At 50.9% G+C, this 19,008-nt stretch overlaps 2 protein-coding genes across 2 annotated transcripts in view; one reads left to right on the top strand and one right to left on the bottom strand.

Moving 5' to 3' along the window:
- The window catches only part of INTS7 (integrator complex subunit 7), a 128,497-nt gene extending 119,094 nt beyond the window's left edge, over window positions 1-9,403 (bottom strand). The window contains 2 exon segments of the mRNA XM_075341436.1: window positions 8,102-8,231; window positions 9,205-9,403. Coding sequence (XP_075197551.1) covers window positions 8,102-8,231; window positions 9,205-9,355 — 281 coding nt within the window. The 5' untranslated portion in view covers window positions 9,356-9,403.
- Window positions 9,404-9,504: 101 nt separating this feature from the next.
- The window catches only part of DTL (denticleless E3 ubiquitin protein ligase adapter), a 68,266-nt gene continuing 58,762 nt past the window's right edge, over window positions 9,505-19,008 (top strand). The window contains exons 1-4 of the mRNA XM_075337992.1: window positions 9,505-9,701; window positions 15,560-15,682; window positions 16,155-16,253; window positions 17,252-17,313. Coding sequence (XP_075194107.1) covers window positions 9,653-9,701; window positions 15,560-15,682; window positions 16,155-16,253; window positions 17,252-17,313 — 333 coding nt within the window. The 5' untranslated portion in view covers window positions 9,505-9,652. The remainder of the gene's footprint in view (window positions 9,702-15,559; window positions 15,683-16,154; window positions 16,254-17,251; window positions 17,314-19,008) is intronic.

Raw genomic sequence — 19,008 nt, 5'->3', positions numbered from 1 at the left:
ATGGACCCTGTAGTTGTCAGTTCGCTTATCCTGTGTATTGTAGCAGCACAGTATTGTAATATATCGTTAACATGAGATCTTCCGATAAGGCCCAGCATATATATATATATATATATATATATATATATATATATATATATATATATATATATATATATATATATATATATATATATATATATATATATATATATATATATATATATATATATATCTGGACTTTGCAAAGGCATTTGATTCTGAGGCTGCAGAAACAGTAACTTGGAGACACTATATGCATATAGGTAAAAAAAAACAAACAAACAAACAAAAAAAAAAAAAAAACTGATAAAAGGGAGAGATACTAAAGTGTCATTTTACATGGTACAGTGTCCACATGGGAAAGTCAGCAGGGGGAACTGCAAAGATCAGTTCTGAGAGCAGTGGGGACCCGCAAGGGTCTGCGCCCCGAGCGGTGGGGACCCGCAAGGGTCTGCGCCCCGAGCGGTGGGGACCCGCAAGGGTCTGCGCCCCGAGCGGTGGGGACCCGCAAGGGTCTGCGCCCCGAGCGGTGGGGACCCGCAAGGGTCTGCGCCCCGAGCGGTGGGGACCCGCAAGGGTCTGCGCCCCGAGCGGTGGGGACCCGCAAGGGTCTGCGCACCAAGCGGTGGGGACCCGCAAGGGTCTGCGCACCAAGCGGTGGGGACCCGCAAGGGTCTGCGCACCAAGCGGTGGGGACCCGCAAGGGTCTGCGCACCAAGCGGTGGGGACCCGCAAGGGTCTGCGCACCAAGCGGTGGGGACCCGCAAGGGTCTGCGCACCAAGCGGTGGGGACCCGCAAGGGTCTGCGCACCAAGCGGTGGGGACCCGCAAGGGTCTGCGCACCAAGCGGTGGGGACCCGCAAGGGTCTGCGCACCAAGCGGTGGGGACCCGCAAGGGTCTGCGCACCAAGCGGTGGGGATCCGCAAGGGTCTGCGCACCAAGCGGTGGGGACCCGCAAGGGTCTGCGCACCAAGCGGTGGGGACCCGCAAGGGTCTGCGCACCAAGCGGTGGGGACCCGCAAGGGTCTGCGCACCAAGCGGTGGGGACCCGCAAGGGTCTGCGCACCAAGCGGTGGGGACCCGCAAGGGTCTGCGCACCAAGCGGTGGGGACCCGCAAGGGTCTGCGCACCAAGCCGTGGGGACCCGCAAGGGTCTGCGCCCGGAGTGGTGGGGACCCGCGAGGATCTGTCCTGGTAGCAAGGATCCTCACAAGGATCAGTATTAGGACCAATTCCTTGTACGCTCTTTAATGACCTTGTGAATGGGATTGAGAATAAAGTGTCAGTCTTGCAGGTGACACAACACATTGTAGGATAATATAAATTGAGTTGCACAGTATAATATTATAGAACAATCTGGATAAGATGTCAGAATGGGCAGATACTTGGCAAATGAGACTTAATGTTGATAAATGTAAAGTAATGCACCTAGGACGGAGTAATCCTATAACTGCGTATACATTAAATGGAAGTAAACTCAGGACTATAGAACAGGATAAGGACTTGGTATTCTCAGTACAAATAAGCTGAGCAGCAGCACTCAATGTCAAGCAGCAGCTGCTAAAGCAAACAAGATTCTAGGGTGTATAAAGAAGGGAATTTTGTTTACTTACCGTAAATTCCTTTTCTTCTAGCTCTAATTGGGAGACCCAGACAATTGGGTGTATAGCTTCTGCCTCCGGAGGCCACACAAAGTATTACACTTAAAAGTGTAAGGCCCCTCCCCTTCTGCCTATACACCCCCCGTGGGATCACGGGCTCCTCAGTTTTAGTGCAAAAGCAAGAAGGAGGAAAGCCAATAAACTGGTTTAAGCAAATTCAATCCGAAGGAATATCGGAGAACTGAAACCATTCAACATGAACAACATGTGTATACAAAAAAACAGGGGCGGGTGCTGGGTCTCCCAATTAGAGCTAGAAGAAAAGGAATTTACGGTAAGTAAACAAAATTCCCTTCTTCTTTGTCGCTCTATTGGGAGACCCAGACAATTGGGATGTCCAAAAGCAATCCCTGGGTGGGTAAAATAATACCTCGTAATAGAGCCGTAAAACGGCCCCTTCCTACAGGTGGGCAACCGCCGCCTGAAGGAGTTGTCTGCCTATGCTGGGATCCGCCGAATCATAGGTATGCACCTGACAGTGTTTCGTGAAAGTGTGGAGGCTGGACCAGGTAGCCGCCTGGCACACCTGCTGAGCCGTAGCCTGGTGCCGTAAAGCCCAGGACGCACCCACCGCTCTGGTAGAATGGACCTTCAGCCCTGAGGGAACCGTAAACCCAGCAGAACGATAAGCTCGAGAATTGGTTCCTTGAACCACCGAGCCAGTCTTGATTTGGAAGCTTGCGACCCTTTACGCTGGCTAGCGACAAGGACAAAGAGTGCATCCGAGCGGCGCAGGGGCGCCGTACGATCGATGTAGAGTCTGAGTGCTCTCACCAGATCTAATCAAGTGCAAATCCTTTTCACATTGGTGAACTGGATGAAGACAAACAGAGGGTACGGGGATACCCTGATTGAGATGAAAGGGGGGATACCACCTTAGGGAGAAATTCCGGAACCGGACGCAGAACCCCTTGACCTGGTGAGACACCGGGAGGGGGACTTTGCACGACAATGCTGCCCCGACAGACACTCTCCGAAGTGAAGTGACTGCCCCTAGGAAAACCACTTTCTGCGAAAGGCGTGAGAGAGAAAAATCCCTCATAGGCTCAAATGGTGGTTTCTGAAAAACCATCAGCACCATGTTCAAATCACAGGGTTCGAACAGTCGTTTGTAAGGAAGGACTAAGCGGCAAACCTCCTGCAGGAACGTGCGTACCTGAGGAAGTCTTGCTAGGCGCTTCTGAAGAAAATACAGAGAGCGCTGAGATTTGTCCCTTAAGGGAGCCGAGCGACAAACCTTTTTCCAAACCGGATTGCAGGAAGGAAAGAAAGTAGGCAAGGCAATTGGCCAGGGAGAAACTCCCTGAACAGAGCACCAAGATAAGAATATCTTCCACGTTCTGTGGTAGATCTTGGCAGATGTGTGTTTTCTGGCCTGTCTCATAGTGGTGATGACCTCTTGAGATAACCCTGCGGATGTTAGGATCCAGGACTCAATGGCCACACCATCAGGTTGAGGGTCGCAGAATTCAGATGGAAAAAACGACCCTTGAGACAGCAAGTCTGGTCGGTCTGATAGTGCCCACGGTTGGCCTACCGTGAGATGCCACAGATCCGGGTACCACGACCTCATTGGCCATTCTGGAGCGACGAGGATGGCGCGGCGGCAGTCGGACCTGATCTTGCGTAACACTCTGGGCAACAGTGCCAGAGGTGGGAACGCATAAGGGAGTTGAAAACTGCGACCAATCCTGAACAAAGGCGTCTGCCGCCAGAGCTCTGTGATCGTGAGACCGCACCATGAATGCCGGGACCTTGTTGTTGTGCTGAGACGCCATTAGGTCGACGTCCGGCATCCCCCAGCGCCAACAGATCTCCTGAAACACGTCCGGGTGAAGGGACCATTCCCCTGCGTCCATGCCCTGGCGACTGAGAAAGTCTGCTTCCCAGTTTTCTACGCCCGGGGTGTGGACTGCGGATATGGTGGAGGCCGTGGCTTCCACCCACATCAAAATCCGTCGGACTTCCAGGAAGGCTTGCCGACTGCGTGTTCCTCCTTGGTGATTGATGTAAGCCACCGCTGAAGAGTTGTCCGATTGAATTCGGATCTGCTTGCCTTCCAGCCACTGCTGGAAAGCTTTTAGGGCAAGACACACTGCCCTGACTTCCAGAACATTGATCTGAAGGGAGGACTCTTGCTGAGTCCACGTACCCTGAGCCCTGTGGTGGAGAAAAAACTGCTCCCCACCCTGACAGACTCGCGTCCGTCGTGACCACCGCCCAGGATGGGGGTAGGAAGGATTTCCCCTTCGACAATGAAGTGGGAAGAAGCCATTACCGAAGAGAATCTTTGGCTGCCTGAGGGAGGGAGACGTTCCTGTCGAGAAACGCCGACTTCCTGTCCCATTTGCTAAGGATGTCACATTGTGCAACCCTGCTGCAGTGACCGCTGTTTGTCCAGCGGAAGTATCACCATCGCCGATAGGGCATGAAATTCCATGCCTAGATATGTCAGCGATTGTGCCGGTGTCAGATTTGACTTTGGAAAATTGATGATCCACCCGAAGCTCTGGAGAATCTGTAGAGTAGCGTTGAGGCTGTGTTGGCATGCCCCTTGAGAGGGTGCCTTGACAAGCCGAACGTCCAGGTAAGGAATCACCGAGTGTCCCTGAGAGTGGAGGACCGCTACTACTGTTACCATGACCCTGGAGAAAACCCGCGGGACTGTCGCCAGGCCGAAATGCAGTGCCGCGAACAGAAGGTGTTCGTCTCCTATGTTGAACTGCAGGAAGCGCTGATGCTCTGGAGCGATCGGCACGTGGAGATAAGCGTCCTTGATACCGATCGATGCAAGGAATCTCCTTGGGACATTAAGACAATGACGGAGCGGAGGGATTCCTCCGGAACCGCCTGGTTTTAACGTGTCTGTTGCCCTGACGGAAAGACCCGCCATTTTTTGGGACCACAAACAAGTTGGAGTAAAAACCATGACCCTGTTGCTGAAAAGGAACCGGGACCACCACTCCTTCTGCCTTCAGAGTGCACACCGCCTACCTGAGAGCCTCGGCTCTCTTGGGAGGCGGAGATGTTCTGAAGAATCGAGTCGGAGGACGAGAGGAAAACTCTCTCCTGTAACCGTGATTTAGGCTGTGAATCGGCATTCCTCTGATCCTTCTGAGGCCTTTTGGACGAGGAGAATTGGACCTGCCCGCGCCCCGCAAGGACCGAAACCTCGACTGTCCCCTCCTCTGTTGGGGTAAGATCGGTTTAGCCTGAGGAAAGAATGTATCCTTTTCCTTTTGATTGTTTGATGATTTCATCCAGTCGCTCACCAAACAAGCGGTAACCAGAGATTGGCAAACTGGTTAGGCACCTTTTGGAAGCAGAATCTGCCTTCCCTTCTCGCAACCACAAGGCTCTGCGTATTACCACTGAATTGTCGGACGCAACCGCCTTCCGGCTCGCCGAGTCCAGGACAGCATTGATGGCGTATGACGCAACCGCTGACGTTTGAGATGTTAAAGACGCAGCCTGCGACGCAGACAAACGTGTAACTGCTTCAATTTGCGCTTGAGCCGCTGAGACCGCTTGGAGCGCCCAGACGGCTGCGAAAGCTGGAGCAAAAGACGCGGCAATAGCTTCATAGGCATCTTTGAGTGAAGCCATATCTTCCACTGCAACTAAGGATTTAGCCGCTGGAGATAGGCGGTCCACATTGGAACACTGAACCCAGCCCTTGACAACGTCGAAAGGGAAGAGATACGTGTATCCTTAAGGCGTTTGGAAAAAACGATATCTGGACAAGCCTGGTTGGTCTGGACTGCCTCCCTGAAGTCAGAGTGATCCAGAAACGTACTCAATGTACGCTTGGGGAACCTGAAACGGAACTTCTCCTGCTGAGAAGCTGACTCCTCAGGCGTAGAAGCTGAGGGAGAAATAACCAACATTTGATTGATGGACGCCGTAAGATCGTTCATTACGGTATCACAATCAGGTGTATCCAGGTAGAGAACGTTCTCAGGATCAGAATCCTGATCAGATACCTCCGCCTCATCATAGAGAGTGTCCCCATGCTGAGGCCCTGAATGATGCGGTGATGTCGAGGGATGCTCCCAGCGAGGTCGCTTAGGGGGTCTGGGACTGCGGTCCGAGTCAGACCCCTCACCCTGGGATCCCTGAGACACTCCAGGAGCACCTTGTTGTACCAACTGGAGGGGGACCAGGGGTAATGAAACAACAGTGCCCATGGTCTGAGAGACCGGTCTGGACTGCAAGGCTTCTAGTATCATAGCCAGACTGCAAGGCTTCTAGTATCATAGCCATAGTCTCAGAAAGTCTGAAGTAAATGCTGCAAACTCCGTCCCCATCACCTGGACCATTAGCAGAGACTCCGGCTGAGTAAGTTCCACAAGGACCGTGCATTGCATACAATTGGGGTCCGTGGAACCTGCCGGCAGTATAGCCGTACATGCTGTACAGGCTGCATAGAAAACCTGTGCTTCTGCACCCTTGTTTTTCACAGACGATATGCTGTTATCTCCTCCGAACAATCAAGGAGGGTATATAGCCAAAATACAAAAGTGCGACCGAACAGTGCAATGTATAGCGTACAAGCATATATCTATATGTGCATTTCGGCACTAGTGGGGTCAGCACCACAGGTGCTGCTTACCGCCCGCTCACAGCGGTTGTGTGACCACCAGAATCCCTGCCAGGGTCTTCCCAAACTTGTCTCTTTTCTCAGCCACAGAAAAAACTGACATGAATGGCTGCCGGCGTCCTGTGTAGAGGAGGAGGCCGTGGGCGTGCCCCAGAAAGTGCGGGAATCCGGTTTCACAGTGTATACAGTGAGAGGGGTGGAGTATGCAAAGCATGCTCCAGCTCTCAGCGCTGCCGTGCTGTGCAGCGTCACGCCCTTACCCTGACTGGCAGGCTTGTGGGCGGTAACGAAGTGAGACTAGGCCGCAAAAGCCGGGGACTAGAGTGATAAGCGCGGTCCGGCATATAAGCCCTGGTCGGCGCGGAAGTCCCCGGCGCACCACAAGTCCCAGCCGCGCCTGAGATAAAAATGGCAGCGGCGGTTAGCGCGGCAGTCCCCCAATACTCTAACACACCCAGCTACGCTGTAGTGTGCGATGGCACCAGTGCGGGCAGCGCCGCCGTCCCTGGCGCACTAACACACCCAGCAGTGCTGCCGTGTGTCTGTGCGCGGTCCCCTTTATGGGGACACAGAGTACCTCAATCGTAGCAGGGCCATGTCCCTGAAGATACTCAGCTCCATGTCCAGCAGAGTCCCAGGGGCTGTGGATGGAGCACGGTCTCCTGTGCCTGGAGACCGATAAGATCCCACTTCACCCAGAGCCCTAAGGGGATGGGGAAGGAAAGCAGCATGTGGGCTCCAGCCTCCGTACCCGCAATGGGTACCTCAACCTTAACAAACACCGCCGACAAAAGTGGGGTGAGAAGGGAGCATGCTGGGGGCCCTAGTATGGGCCCTCTTTTCTTCCATCCGACATAGTCAGCAGCTGCTGCTGACTAAACAGTGGAGCTATGCGTGGAATGTCTGACCTCCTTCGCACAAAGCATGAAAACTGAGGAGCCCGTGATCCCACGGGGGGTGTATAGGCAGAAGGGGAGGGGCCTTACACTTTTAAGTGTAATACTTTGTGTGGCCTCCGGAGGCAGAAGCTATACACCCAATTGTCTGGGTCTCCCAATAGAGCGACAAAGAAAAGAGAAATTAGATCCCATGATCCCAACGTATTGTTACCCCTCTATAAATTACTTGTAAGGCCACATCTGGAATATGGGATCCAGTTTTGGGTTCCACATTTTAAAAAGGACATTCAGAAGATAGAGTCAGTTCAAAGGCGGCAACTAGACTACATCTATTGTTAGTCACACACATCATGCACTGACTAAAGGTACCTTCACACATGAGATCACTAGCGAGATCGCAGCTGAGTCACGGTTTCCGTGACGCAGTAGCGATCCCGTTAGCGATCTCGCTATGTGTGACACCTACCAGTGATCAGGCCCCTGCTGTGAGATCACTAGTCGTTGCAGAATGGTCCAGGCCATTTTCTTCAAAGGCGATGTCCTGCTGGACAGGACACATTGCTGTGTTTGACACTGTGTGACAGGGTCACAGTGACTGCTGAGATCGTTATACAGGTCGCTACTGCGACCTGTATTGTTCCTGCATCGCTGGTAAGGTCTGACTGTGTGACATCTCACCTGCGACCTCCCAGCGACTTACCTGCGATCCCTATCAGGTTGCATCGTTTTCGGGATCGCTGGTAAGTCGTTGTGTGGGACTGGGCCTTAAGTGATTCACTAGCCTGAAGTCTTTCTCGCTCTCCAATCTAATGAATTGATCCCTTCCGTGACCCCTTTAATCTGACAGATACAATCATAGAACGTCCTCTGAGCATGTTTTGTCCCTATTGTCCTCTAGATTTCCCTTTCAGCCGCCTACCCAACTCTGAAGACGTCGGCCAGCTTTAGAAACGCAGAGTTGATCAGGATCGGGAACGGATATTTTTGAAACAGTCTAGGAAAACGGACGACGGCTTCACACTGCTCCCCGAGCTTGCCAGATCTTAAACCTGGGGAGAAAAAACAAAAAAGGACATTAAGACCCATAGACCATCTTTGTCCTCCTTCTTCTGAAGCCGGGGTGCATGATATGTCCTACGTCATGCACACTCACCGGCATTGAGGTCCTGCGCAGGCGCACTTTGATCTGCTCTGAGCAGGGCTCATCAAAGTATTATAATGCGCAAGAGCGGGACTTCAATGCCGGCCTGTGTGCATGACGTAGGACGCGTTATGCATCCAGGCTTCAGAACAAGGAGGACAAAGATGGCCGAAAGAGGAGGCACCAGTACCGGAGAACAGAAACACCCATACGACCAGTCTGCACCGCACCGCCCTTTAGGTGAGTATTCTAAAGTGATTTGTACATTCTACACAGTATGTTAGAATGCTGTATATAAGAGCTCACTGGTATAGGGGACATATCTGGTGACAGGTTCCCTTTAAAGGAACGAGTCAACACAATTTTAGTACTAAGACTACTGGTGCAGCTGTATAGGACTTAGTATAATCATAAAAATGACACCTGTCTTGTAGTGATCAAAGCTTTGAAGCCACATGCAAATTGGTCTCGGAGTGCATTGGGGGTGTGCTTTGAGTGTCGGAGTGTACTGACACACCCCAGTGCACTTCCAGGCTACTTTGCATGTGGCTTCAAAGCTTGAATCACTACAAGACAGGTGTCAATGTTATATCTGTACTAGGACCTGTACAGCTGCACTCCTAGTCTCACTGATAAAGCCCTGTTGGCAGTGTCTGATTTAAAATCCCGTAGTCACGGGCTGGCCAATTAGAACTCAGCTTCAATACCTCCTTGGTAAGAATCAGAGACCTGATTGGTTGCCATAAACCAATTTATAGCATTCGTTAAACTGCAGCCAATCACAGTGCAGCTTTTATTTACCTGCATGTTAGAAAGTGAAACCTGGGATGTGATAGGCTGCACTATGCCACCAGCCAATGATTGAGCATCCTCCCTCCTACCTTTATCTAACTCCATGAGCGCTGAGTTAGCGTCCAATTCCTGCTCTCCGTAACCGGCATCGGCCAGAAACGACCTAGCACTGCTCGTCCCGGCCGCCATTTTGATTCGGTCCTTCACAATCCCTCCACCCCCGAAAATAAAAAAAATCATAAACACACTACAATTTTACGGAACCGCTAGCAACCCGCCATGACACTTTCTACTGCGCTTGCGCGAAACGTAACGCTACGTAAGAACGTGCTTTATGATTGGCCGGTTTTTCTGGTAGGCGTTGTATTGCTCGAGGATTGGTTGTTTACACAACCAATAATGGATAGAGCTTGGATTACGCGGGAGATTACACTTTGAGATTTCGCGGGAGTTAGTATTTGCGCTCAGCTGCTGGAGCGGGCGGGTTACCGGCGCTGCGCTCTACTCTCCCGGGCTGTGTGCTCTCGCTTTCCGGCAATGTCGCTGTTCCAGAGTGTGGTGTATAGACCTCGGTGGAGTCACAAGGGTGAGTGCCTGCCGTAAAGGGGCAGCTGTGGACGACATGTGGTGGTTGTAGCAGGCGGCGGCTACTGACCACTCACCTGGTAATGTTGCCGCCATCTTTGTCCCCTTCCCTCCCTTCTCCCCAGAGCCCTCGCTCCTCTGCTCTGCCCTCCTCACAGCCATTAGGGTTTATTTTGCAGGACAGGTCGTAGTTTTGAATGACCACATTCATTTTGCTGCTCTGAAGCCAGGAATTCTCAGTGTAAGAGTATGAGGGCCGCACTCTCCCCTCTCTAAGGCTACATGCGCACACTGCTTTTTTTTTTTTTGCTGCGTTTTTGGCTGCAGTTTGTGAACACAAAGATGCAGTGTGCGCATGTAGCCTTAGACCGGTATCAAGGGAGCTGGTCACCAGGCTCCACCACCTTTAAGACCTCATTTCACCACATTCTCTTAAAGGGAACCTGTGCTGCCCCCGCGTCAGCAGCCGGGCTGCTCGGATCCGTATCCGCGGTGGCTCGAGGGGTGTCCGGACCCGGGGGTAATGCGGCCGCTCCAATTAAGGGGATATTTACAGGGGACGGTGTATTTACAGTTCGTGATGCCACCAGTGGTGTGTGGTAAGGTGGAGTACCACCGCTGCAGCTGGGGAGTACCCGGTGGCGATGGAGTGGGCAGCTAGGTGTTTAACCCCTCCCCGGGTAGGGGGGATACCCCGGGACTCGGTGATGGTGACGGGTACGTACCATTGGGGAGGTAAGGGTCACTTGCGTACTCACTCAGTCCAATAACGCTGACACCGACAACTTAGTAAACCAAAGTTCTGGACACCGCTGCCGCTGAGGGGGAGCACGTTTGGGTCCCGCTTCTGCTGGTGTTGATCTGTGACTTTTCCCTTGGCACCTTGTTCTCTTCTTAGTTGGCCCCTGTAGCTTGAAACTAGTTGGGTCCCGCTCCCCAGTGTGGCTGAGGGAGCTTGCTCTCAGGGCTCACGCTTCGGATTTCCTGGACCGTATGTGTGGAAAGTCCTATCCCCCTCGTTGCACTAGTACCCTGATTTCTGGAGCGGGTGGAGAGCGGATCTTGAAGGCTCCGTTCTCGTTGGGTAAATTGTCAGGTTGTCAGAAGCTACTCCCTGACCTAGGGTCCACATACCCCGTCGTGCACTGGTCCCAGCCCGGTGATGGGTCAAGGTCGCCGGCTGTCGTCCTCGACAATGCCGTGCCCCTTGTCACGATCCCCTGCGACCGGGGTCCAGCTCCTACCAGGCCCAGACCAACGTCTGCCACCTAGTACTTCCAAGGAGCCCAGCTCCTGACCTCCTCTCTCACTTCCAACACTACACTCTCCCTTTCTCTGACTGACTCCTGACCTCCCCTTAACCAACCCCCCACGTGAGCGACCCTATTCCACTCAGGCCGTCCACTGGTGGGTGTGGTGCAGAGTGTTCCTAGGATTTTGATTAGCTTGTTTTGGCAACACCATTGATTAGGGATTGTAACCAAAGAGGAGGTGGATATTGTACAGAAGGGCAGACTGCACAATACCCTGTGATGACCTGATAGGCCAGGGCGTCACAAAAATGTCGCAAAATTTTGCCTTTCTCAACCAAATCTAGCACCTCAAGCATTGCCTGTGCTGCATCCTATAAAGGGGCATCTTGTGTCCTGCAGACCCCACAAATACCTTTTATGATATCCCACCATGTATGTAAATTCGTTGGTCTGGTCTGATGCGCATCTCCTGGTCCCTCTTTTCTGCACTGATCTCGGCCTCCTTTGATGATTGACGTGGATGATCCTTGTGCAGACACCTTCCCGGCTCGTGGGGACACACTTCGCTCTGTCCTGTAGCATGCAAAGTTAAAAATATGAGTGTGTCTGTGCAAAACATTGAGTTTTCTGCACAGGTGTGATATTTTGCCCGATGATGTGGATGACTACACCTGTGTCATCCAAGTAGTCAGTCAAAATCTCGCTCCTGCGCAGAGACACTCCGGCAGGTGCACTTATGCCGAAAGCAGGCACTAGGAGCCGAGAAATAAGACTCCCATCAGACTAGACCGACAAGTTTACATACATGGTGGATATATTAAAAGGGTATTTGTGGGGTCTGTAGGGCATAAATTGCACCTTCATAGCATGCAGCACAGGAGCAGCTTATATGGAACCGGTCAGGTGCATTGTGTACCCAGAGCTACGAGAAGTTCTAATTGCTAATCCCTGCCTAACTGTCCCTGTATCTAGTAGCATAGATAAAAAGTATTTCTGAAGATCCTTTATGATATGCAAATAAGCGTGGGGACTAGTCTCAAGGGCGTTAGTTCCTGCACTCATTCCACCCTCTTAGCATGCCCACAGTGGCGTGCTACCATGCTATTCAATGCCCAGTGTCATCAGGTCTGACGTGTGTACCTGTCCATTGCTGCAGCCTCAGATGCTGTTCTTGGGGTCAGTGCGCATGATCAGGTCCCGGAAATTTCGGTTATGCACAGTACGAACCTGGGTATACACGTCCCGGCTTCAGAGCGGTCTAGTGCGTGTGACCATAAGTGCCGGAAACTTCTTATCACGAGCAGTGCCCGGCGTCTGAAGCTGTAGCAACGGACAGGTACGCATGTAATTGCTGGTCATGACGCTGGGTATTGCATGGTAGTACGCCCACAGGGGTGTGCTACCATGAACATGCTAATAAGGTGGAATGAGCGCAGGAACTAATGCCCTTGTGATTAGTCCCTGCGCTCATTTTCATATCATAAAGGATCTTTAGAAATACTTTTAATGTATGCTACTACATTGATATATACAGGGACGGTTAAACAGAGATTACCAATATGAACTGCTTGTGATTCTGGGTGCATATTGCACCTGACAGGTTCACTTTAAGGTGCTAGTCTTGGTTTAGAAAGCCAAAATTTGGTGATGGGTTCCTAATAATAATAGCGCCAACATATTCCGCAGAGCTTTTCAGCAGTGTGGAAGTCCTCAATACTCTCTGCAGCTCCCAAAGATATCTAGATTTTTTTTTTTTTTACATATATATATATATATATATATATATATATCTCTATCCACAGCCTGTGTGGTCCAGTCCTATGTGAGTCCCTGGTCTTGATCCAGCGCCTCCTCTTGTTAGTCACCATCCTTCTTCCCTTCTTCATGTGGATGAAGCGTCCTATGTCATCCACACAGCGTCCCCCATTTGGCTCCTGCGCAGCTCTTTCCTGCTGAGGGCAGAGCAAAGTATTGTAATGCACATACTTTGGAAGAGGTCTAAGGCTATGTGCGCACGTTGCGTACTGTCCCTGCAGAAATTTCTGCAGCAATTTGAACAGCACACTTGCGCTTCAAATCGCTGCAGAAACAGTCCGTAATAAAAAAAAAGCTGATTCCATGCGCTCTGCCTGCAGCTCCTCCCATAGACAGAGCGGGGGCTGCAGGCAGAGCGCAGGAAAGAAGTGACATGTCACTTCTTAGAACGCGCGCTTCGGGCAGCAGCCGAAGCGCTGCGCTCTAAGACGCCACATGCGCACGGCTCCTGCATAATCTTCATAGATTATGCTGGCGACGCAGGACGCATGCAGTTACGCTGCGGTGCAGATCGCAGCGTAACTGCATGCAATTACGCAACGTGCGCACATAGCCTAATAGCGCCGATGACCTGGAAGGAAAACGGCGCATGCATATTATAATACTTTGCTCTGCCCTCAGCAGGACAGATAGAAGTGCAACTGTGTAGGAGCATTATTGGGAAATACTGTGTGGATGATTTAGGACGCGTCATCCACATGGAGGATGGGGATTGTAGGAAGAGAGGAGGCGCCGGATCGAGACCAGACACTCCTATTGGTCCGGATTAAGTCTGCTGTGGGTATAAAGGGTTTTTTTTGCGACCTGCAGGGCGGATTGTGGACTTTTATACAGCTTAATAAAATGCCTTAAAGGTGGTGGCATATTCCCTTTAAGTGACACCTAGCTCACCCTTGAAACACTAGACTAGAGTGATCCTGCCAGAGCAGAGCGGCACCGAGGACTGCAGAAGATGGCAGCTGCTATACACCTACTTGCAAAAAGTTAGGGTTATTTTGACTTTCAAGTGAAATTTCAGGATGATTTTATAATCCCCTCCAACCTTTTCAGGGGAACTTAATGTGACCTTCTATGACCTTTTTCCTGCTCATCTCCAACTGTTTAATGTTTCATTAGTTTCTGCACAACGTTCTCTTGTCTAACAAGGCGCTTAATGGCAAAATTCACAATGTCCACCGCTGCCCCCGCGCCTGACAGCCCATACAGCGTTTTCCCTCACATATGTGCTACTGAGGAAGGTCCATGTTGGACCGAAAACGCTCTGCTACGCACATAAATAAATATACCTTTCTGCACGGTGGCTCAGTGGTTAGCACTGCAGTCTTGCAGCGCTGGGTTCCTGGGTTCAAATCCCACCAAGGACACTATCTGCAAGGAGTTTGTATGTTCTCCCCGTGTTTGCGTGGGTTTCCTCCGGGTACTCCGGTTTCCTCCCACACTCCAAAGACATACAGATAGGGACTCTAGATTGTGAGCCCCAATGGGGACAGTGTTGCCAATGTATGTAAAGCGCTGTGGAATTAATAGCGCTATATAAATGAATAAAATTATTATTATTATTATTACTCACTCTGGGAGTGCCTTGTTACTTCTCGTTATATGGCTTTGGAACCTGAAGGGCACCCCGATATTGTCTAAATCCACATGAAGAAAGTGCCATTTTCTTAATATCCTACACTGATGACCGCTTCATTGTGAACAATGCCCTGTGGAGCCGGATGATGAATGCCACACAACCCCAGGCACGTTTTAAGGGAGTGGCAAGGCACCCAAGTGTCATGTCAGGCGATTCAAAACTATTTACATCAGAGTGGTCTGCGTGCTAGAAGACAGGCAGTAGCTACACTGGACGAAAGACCAGTGGCCTCAATGCTGTTCACTGAGTCGACTCACGCTGAGCATAAATGATGGCCACTAGCGATATGGATTGGGCTGTTTTTCTGGGCCAGCTGTATACACCCTGCAGGTAACTTGTAACAAAATAATTGTATGTCAGAGCTCATCAAAGATTTAGATATTATTATATTGGTGACCTATCCCCAGGATTAAGTCATCAATAGCCTGTGATTTAATAACCCCTTTAAGTCTAGGGCTATATCAATACCAACTTTGCTCTTGGATCACAAAGACATGTGATTCGTCTGTAACGTGCATTGCACAACAGGTTTTCCCAGCCAATATTTGAAATGGTGTAACACGACACTGCACCCTAGTGGTGGTATGTGGGATTGTAGCACCATGCTTCTGCACCCTAGTGGTGGTATTTGGGATTGTGGCACCATGCTTCTGCACCCTAGTGGTGGTATTTGGGATTGTGGCACCACGCTTCTGCACCCTAGTGGTGGTATTTGGGATTGTGGCACCACGCTTCTGCACCCTAGTTGGTGGTATTTGGGATTGTGGCACCATGCTTCTGCACCCTAGTGGTGGTGTTTGGGATTGTGGCACCACGCTTCTGCACCCTAGTGGTGGTATTTGGGATTGTGGCACCACGCTTCTGCACCCTAGTGGTGGTATTTGGGATTGTGGCACCATGCTTCTGCACCCTAGTGGTGGTGTTTGGGATTGTGGCACCACGCTTCTGCACCCTAGTTGGTGGTATTTGGGATTGTAGCACCACGCTTCTGCACCCTAGTTGGTGGTATTTGGGATTGTAGCACCACGCTTCTGCACCCTAGTTGGTGGTATTTGGGATTGTAGCACCACGCTTCTGCACCCTAGTGGAGGTATGGGACTGTACTTACCCATTTGTAGTTAATCTATAACTATAAAATGTTGTCTCCCCTCGCAGGGCGTTATGGGTTTCCTCTTCAGAGTTTGTTGCACAGCTTTCAGTGCATCAGAGAAGATGAGCTCGTGTCATACGGTGATCTCGGTATGCCGGTGCCACCTTTTGGATGCTCCTTTAGTTCAGGTAAGATTATTTTACATCTTCATTCAAACTGCAATTTCTTTTTATTTTTAAATATAATGTTCCCATGCCGGGGTAAAAGCATTTGGCCACTAAACAAATCTTAGCTGTTCAAGTGCTAACTACTCCTCTATGGGCCATAGACAAGGTAGAGCTGTGGTCACACTTCAAGACCTGCCTGGAGGCTTCCGACAATGGCCAATTCAGCAGCGGGCACATGGGTGAATCCGCTGACCACTGCAGTCTTATACCATACTTTGTTTACTGTAGCCCTTCACGGTGTACATAGTGCATAGATGAGCAGCTGGGGTAAAGTGTGAAGTTTTAGCAAATGGTTGTGGCCAATTGCTTAATGGCAAAGTCATTACACAATCATTGGAAGCCCGAGGCATTGCCCCTGCCAAGCTGTTGACAAAGCGTACAAACTGTACTTGGTCATCAGATATATATCTGGGCTAAGCCTCTTTATTTTTAGTTCCAGATATGCCTCATGTCCTGGCAGTGACCAACGAGGAGGGCTTTGTAAGACTGTATGATACTGAGTGCCGGGACATGCAGCAAAAGGTCGTGAAAGGTGAGATCTTATGGTTCAGTTGCAAGCAAAGGATAATGTGTTTACATCTCCAGCCGTATCTTGTGGCTGTACCTCAATTAAAAAAAATTAAAGGGGACCTGTCGGGTGCAATATGCACCCAGATCCACGAGCAGTTCTGGGTGCATATTGCTAATCCCTGCCTAACCGCCCCTGTATCTAGAAGCATACATAGAGATGCTTAGAAAAAGTATTTCCAAAGATCCTTTATGATATGCTAATGAGGGCAGGGAATAGTCGCAAGGGCGTTAGTTCCACCCTCTGAGCATGTTAGTACACCCACTGGGACTTGCTAACATGCTATTCATTGCCCAGTGTCATCTTCGGCACTGACGTGCATACCTGTGTCCTCTTGTCGCCACTTCACACCGGCTAGAAGTTCAATGTACATGATCAGAAGTCTCCGCACTTCCGATCATGCATACTATGAAGCCGGGTGTACACGTCCTGGCTGCAGAGAGGTCTGCTGCACATAACCGGAAGTGTCGGCTCTTCTGATCATGCGCACTGACCCTGAAGTGGTGACACTGGACACAGGTACCGCAGTGTCATCGCTGATGATGCTGGGCAATGAATGATCCCTTGTGACTAGTCCCTGTGCTCATTAGCATATCATAAAGATCTTTACAAATACTTTTTTCTAAAGATCCCTTTATCTATGCTAGTGTATATAGGGACGGTTGGGCAGAGATTAGCAATATACACCCAAAACTGCTCATGCTTCTGGGTGCATATTATACTGGACAGGTTCCCTTTTAAAGCTGGTTTCGCATGTCGGAGTTTAGAGGTCTTGGACTGACGCACATTCATATTTGGTTATGAGGATGTTGTCAGAAGACCTGCGGCCGTTCCAGAACCTGCAGTCTGCACACGACTGTGAAACTCTAATATGTGAAACCATTCTGGGTGCGGTTAAAAGGATTTATTGCACATGTTTCGCTCCTCAGCTGATTGTTGCCTTTTCCTTTCTATCTCTTTAGACTGGCAGGCGCACACTAATGCTGTCTTTGACCTTGCCTGGGTCCCAGGGGAGCACAAGCTAGTAAGTAAATTCTAAGCTAAGACTTTTCATTGCATGTAGCAATTCTTCACCTATGAGAATAATCCAGATCCTTGTAGTGACAGTGTATAGGCGCGATGGTATTAAAGGGAAGGTGTCGCGGTTTTTTATTTTTGTATTAAAAATAGTGATTATGAAATAAAGTATTTCTAATACAAAATGAAAATCGCAGCTTATTTAGTTTTTATGTAATTCTTATTTTACTGGAGGCACTGGGGGCTGCCATGCTGTATTTGCCGTGTGTGTAACGACAGTAACTCCTTCCTTTATGGCAGCCCCTGTGCATAGACTCTGATAGTCGCGCTCCGACCCTATGAAGTACGTTACAGTGGGCGTCTGCTGTGACCTGGACGCGCCCCCTGGACTGTCCAGAACACAACAGAGGGAGGAGACCAGCGCCATCATTGTGGAGCTCACAGCGTGTGCTGTTTGCTCCACTTTACCCCTGTCAACCGCCGGGATGTGTGAGTGCGGGCCGCCTCCCCTCCCCTCGTTACTGTCTCCTATGACATCCCATCCCTCCGTTCTCCCCAGCCCCTGCTCTGCCCCAGCTACTGCCGCCGCCCCTCCCCCACGCCGTTACCCTCTCCAATGACACCCTCCTCCCTCCGTTCTCCCAAGTCCCCGCTCTGCCCGCTGCCGCAGCTCCCCCAGCTCTGCCCGCCGTGTGTGTGTGTGTGTGTGTCACAAGGTCCCCATCAGGGGTGATTGAGTGTGTGTCGGCGCTTGCGATGCTGTGCAGTGAGCTTCCAGGACCTGCGAGAGGATCACATGGGAAGCATGTGATATCTCCGGATGTTGTGAGTGTGTGTGCGCACGATTGTACAGGTATGTGCGATATCGTGAGTGTATGCGATCGGATGTGTGAAATGTTGGCCGGACGCAGGGGAAGATGGCATGCAGCACAGCTGCCTGGAGCGCCCACTGGAGGTCACAGGGAGGAATGATGTGAAAGGGGTGTGTGTGTGTGGCACAAGGTCCCCATCAGGGGTGATTGTGTGTGTGTGTGTGGCACAAGGTCCCCATCAGGGGTGATTGTGTGTGTGTGTGTGTGTGGCACAAGGTCCCCATCAGGGGTGATTGTGTGTGTGTGTGTGTGGCACAAGGTCCCCATCAGGGGTGATTGTGTGTGTGTGTGTGTGTGGCACAAGGTCCCCATCAGGGGTGATTGTGTGTGTGTGTGTGTGTGTGTGTGGCACAAGGTCCCCATCAGGGGTGATTGTGTGTGTGTGTGTGTGGCACAAGGTCCCCATCAGGGGTGATTGTGTGTGTGTGTGTGTGTGGCACAAGGTCCCCATCAGGGGTGATTGTGTGTGTGTGTGGCACAAGGTCCCCATCAGGGGTGATTGTGTGTGTGTGGCACAAGGTCCCCATCAGGGGTGATTGTGTGTGTGTGTGTGTGGCACAAGGTCCCCATCAGGGGTGATTGTGTGTGTGTGTGGCACAAGGTCCCCATCAGGGGTGATTGTGTGTGTGTGTGGCACAAGGTCCCCATCAGGGGTGATTGTGTGTGTGTGTGTGTGGCACAAGGTCCCCATCAGGGGTGATTGTGTGTGTGTGTGTGTGGCACAAGGTCCCCATCAGGGGTGATTGTGTGTGTGTGTGTGTGTGTGGCACAAGGTCCCCATCAGGGGTGATTGTGTGTGTGTGTGGCACAAGGTCCCCATCAGGGGTGAT

Source organism: Anomaloglossus baeobatrachus, chromosome 3, assembly GCF_048569485.1.
Source record: "Anomaloglossus baeobatrachus isolate aAnoBae1 chromosome 3, aAnoBae1.hap1, whole genome shotgun sequence".
In the NCBI taxonomy this organism is placed as follows: domain Eukaryota; kingdom Metazoa; phylum Chordata; class Amphibia; order Anura; family Aromobatidae; genus Anomaloglossus; species Anomaloglossus baeobatrachus.
This window is presented reverse-complemented; position numbering and strand designations above follow the sequence as displayed.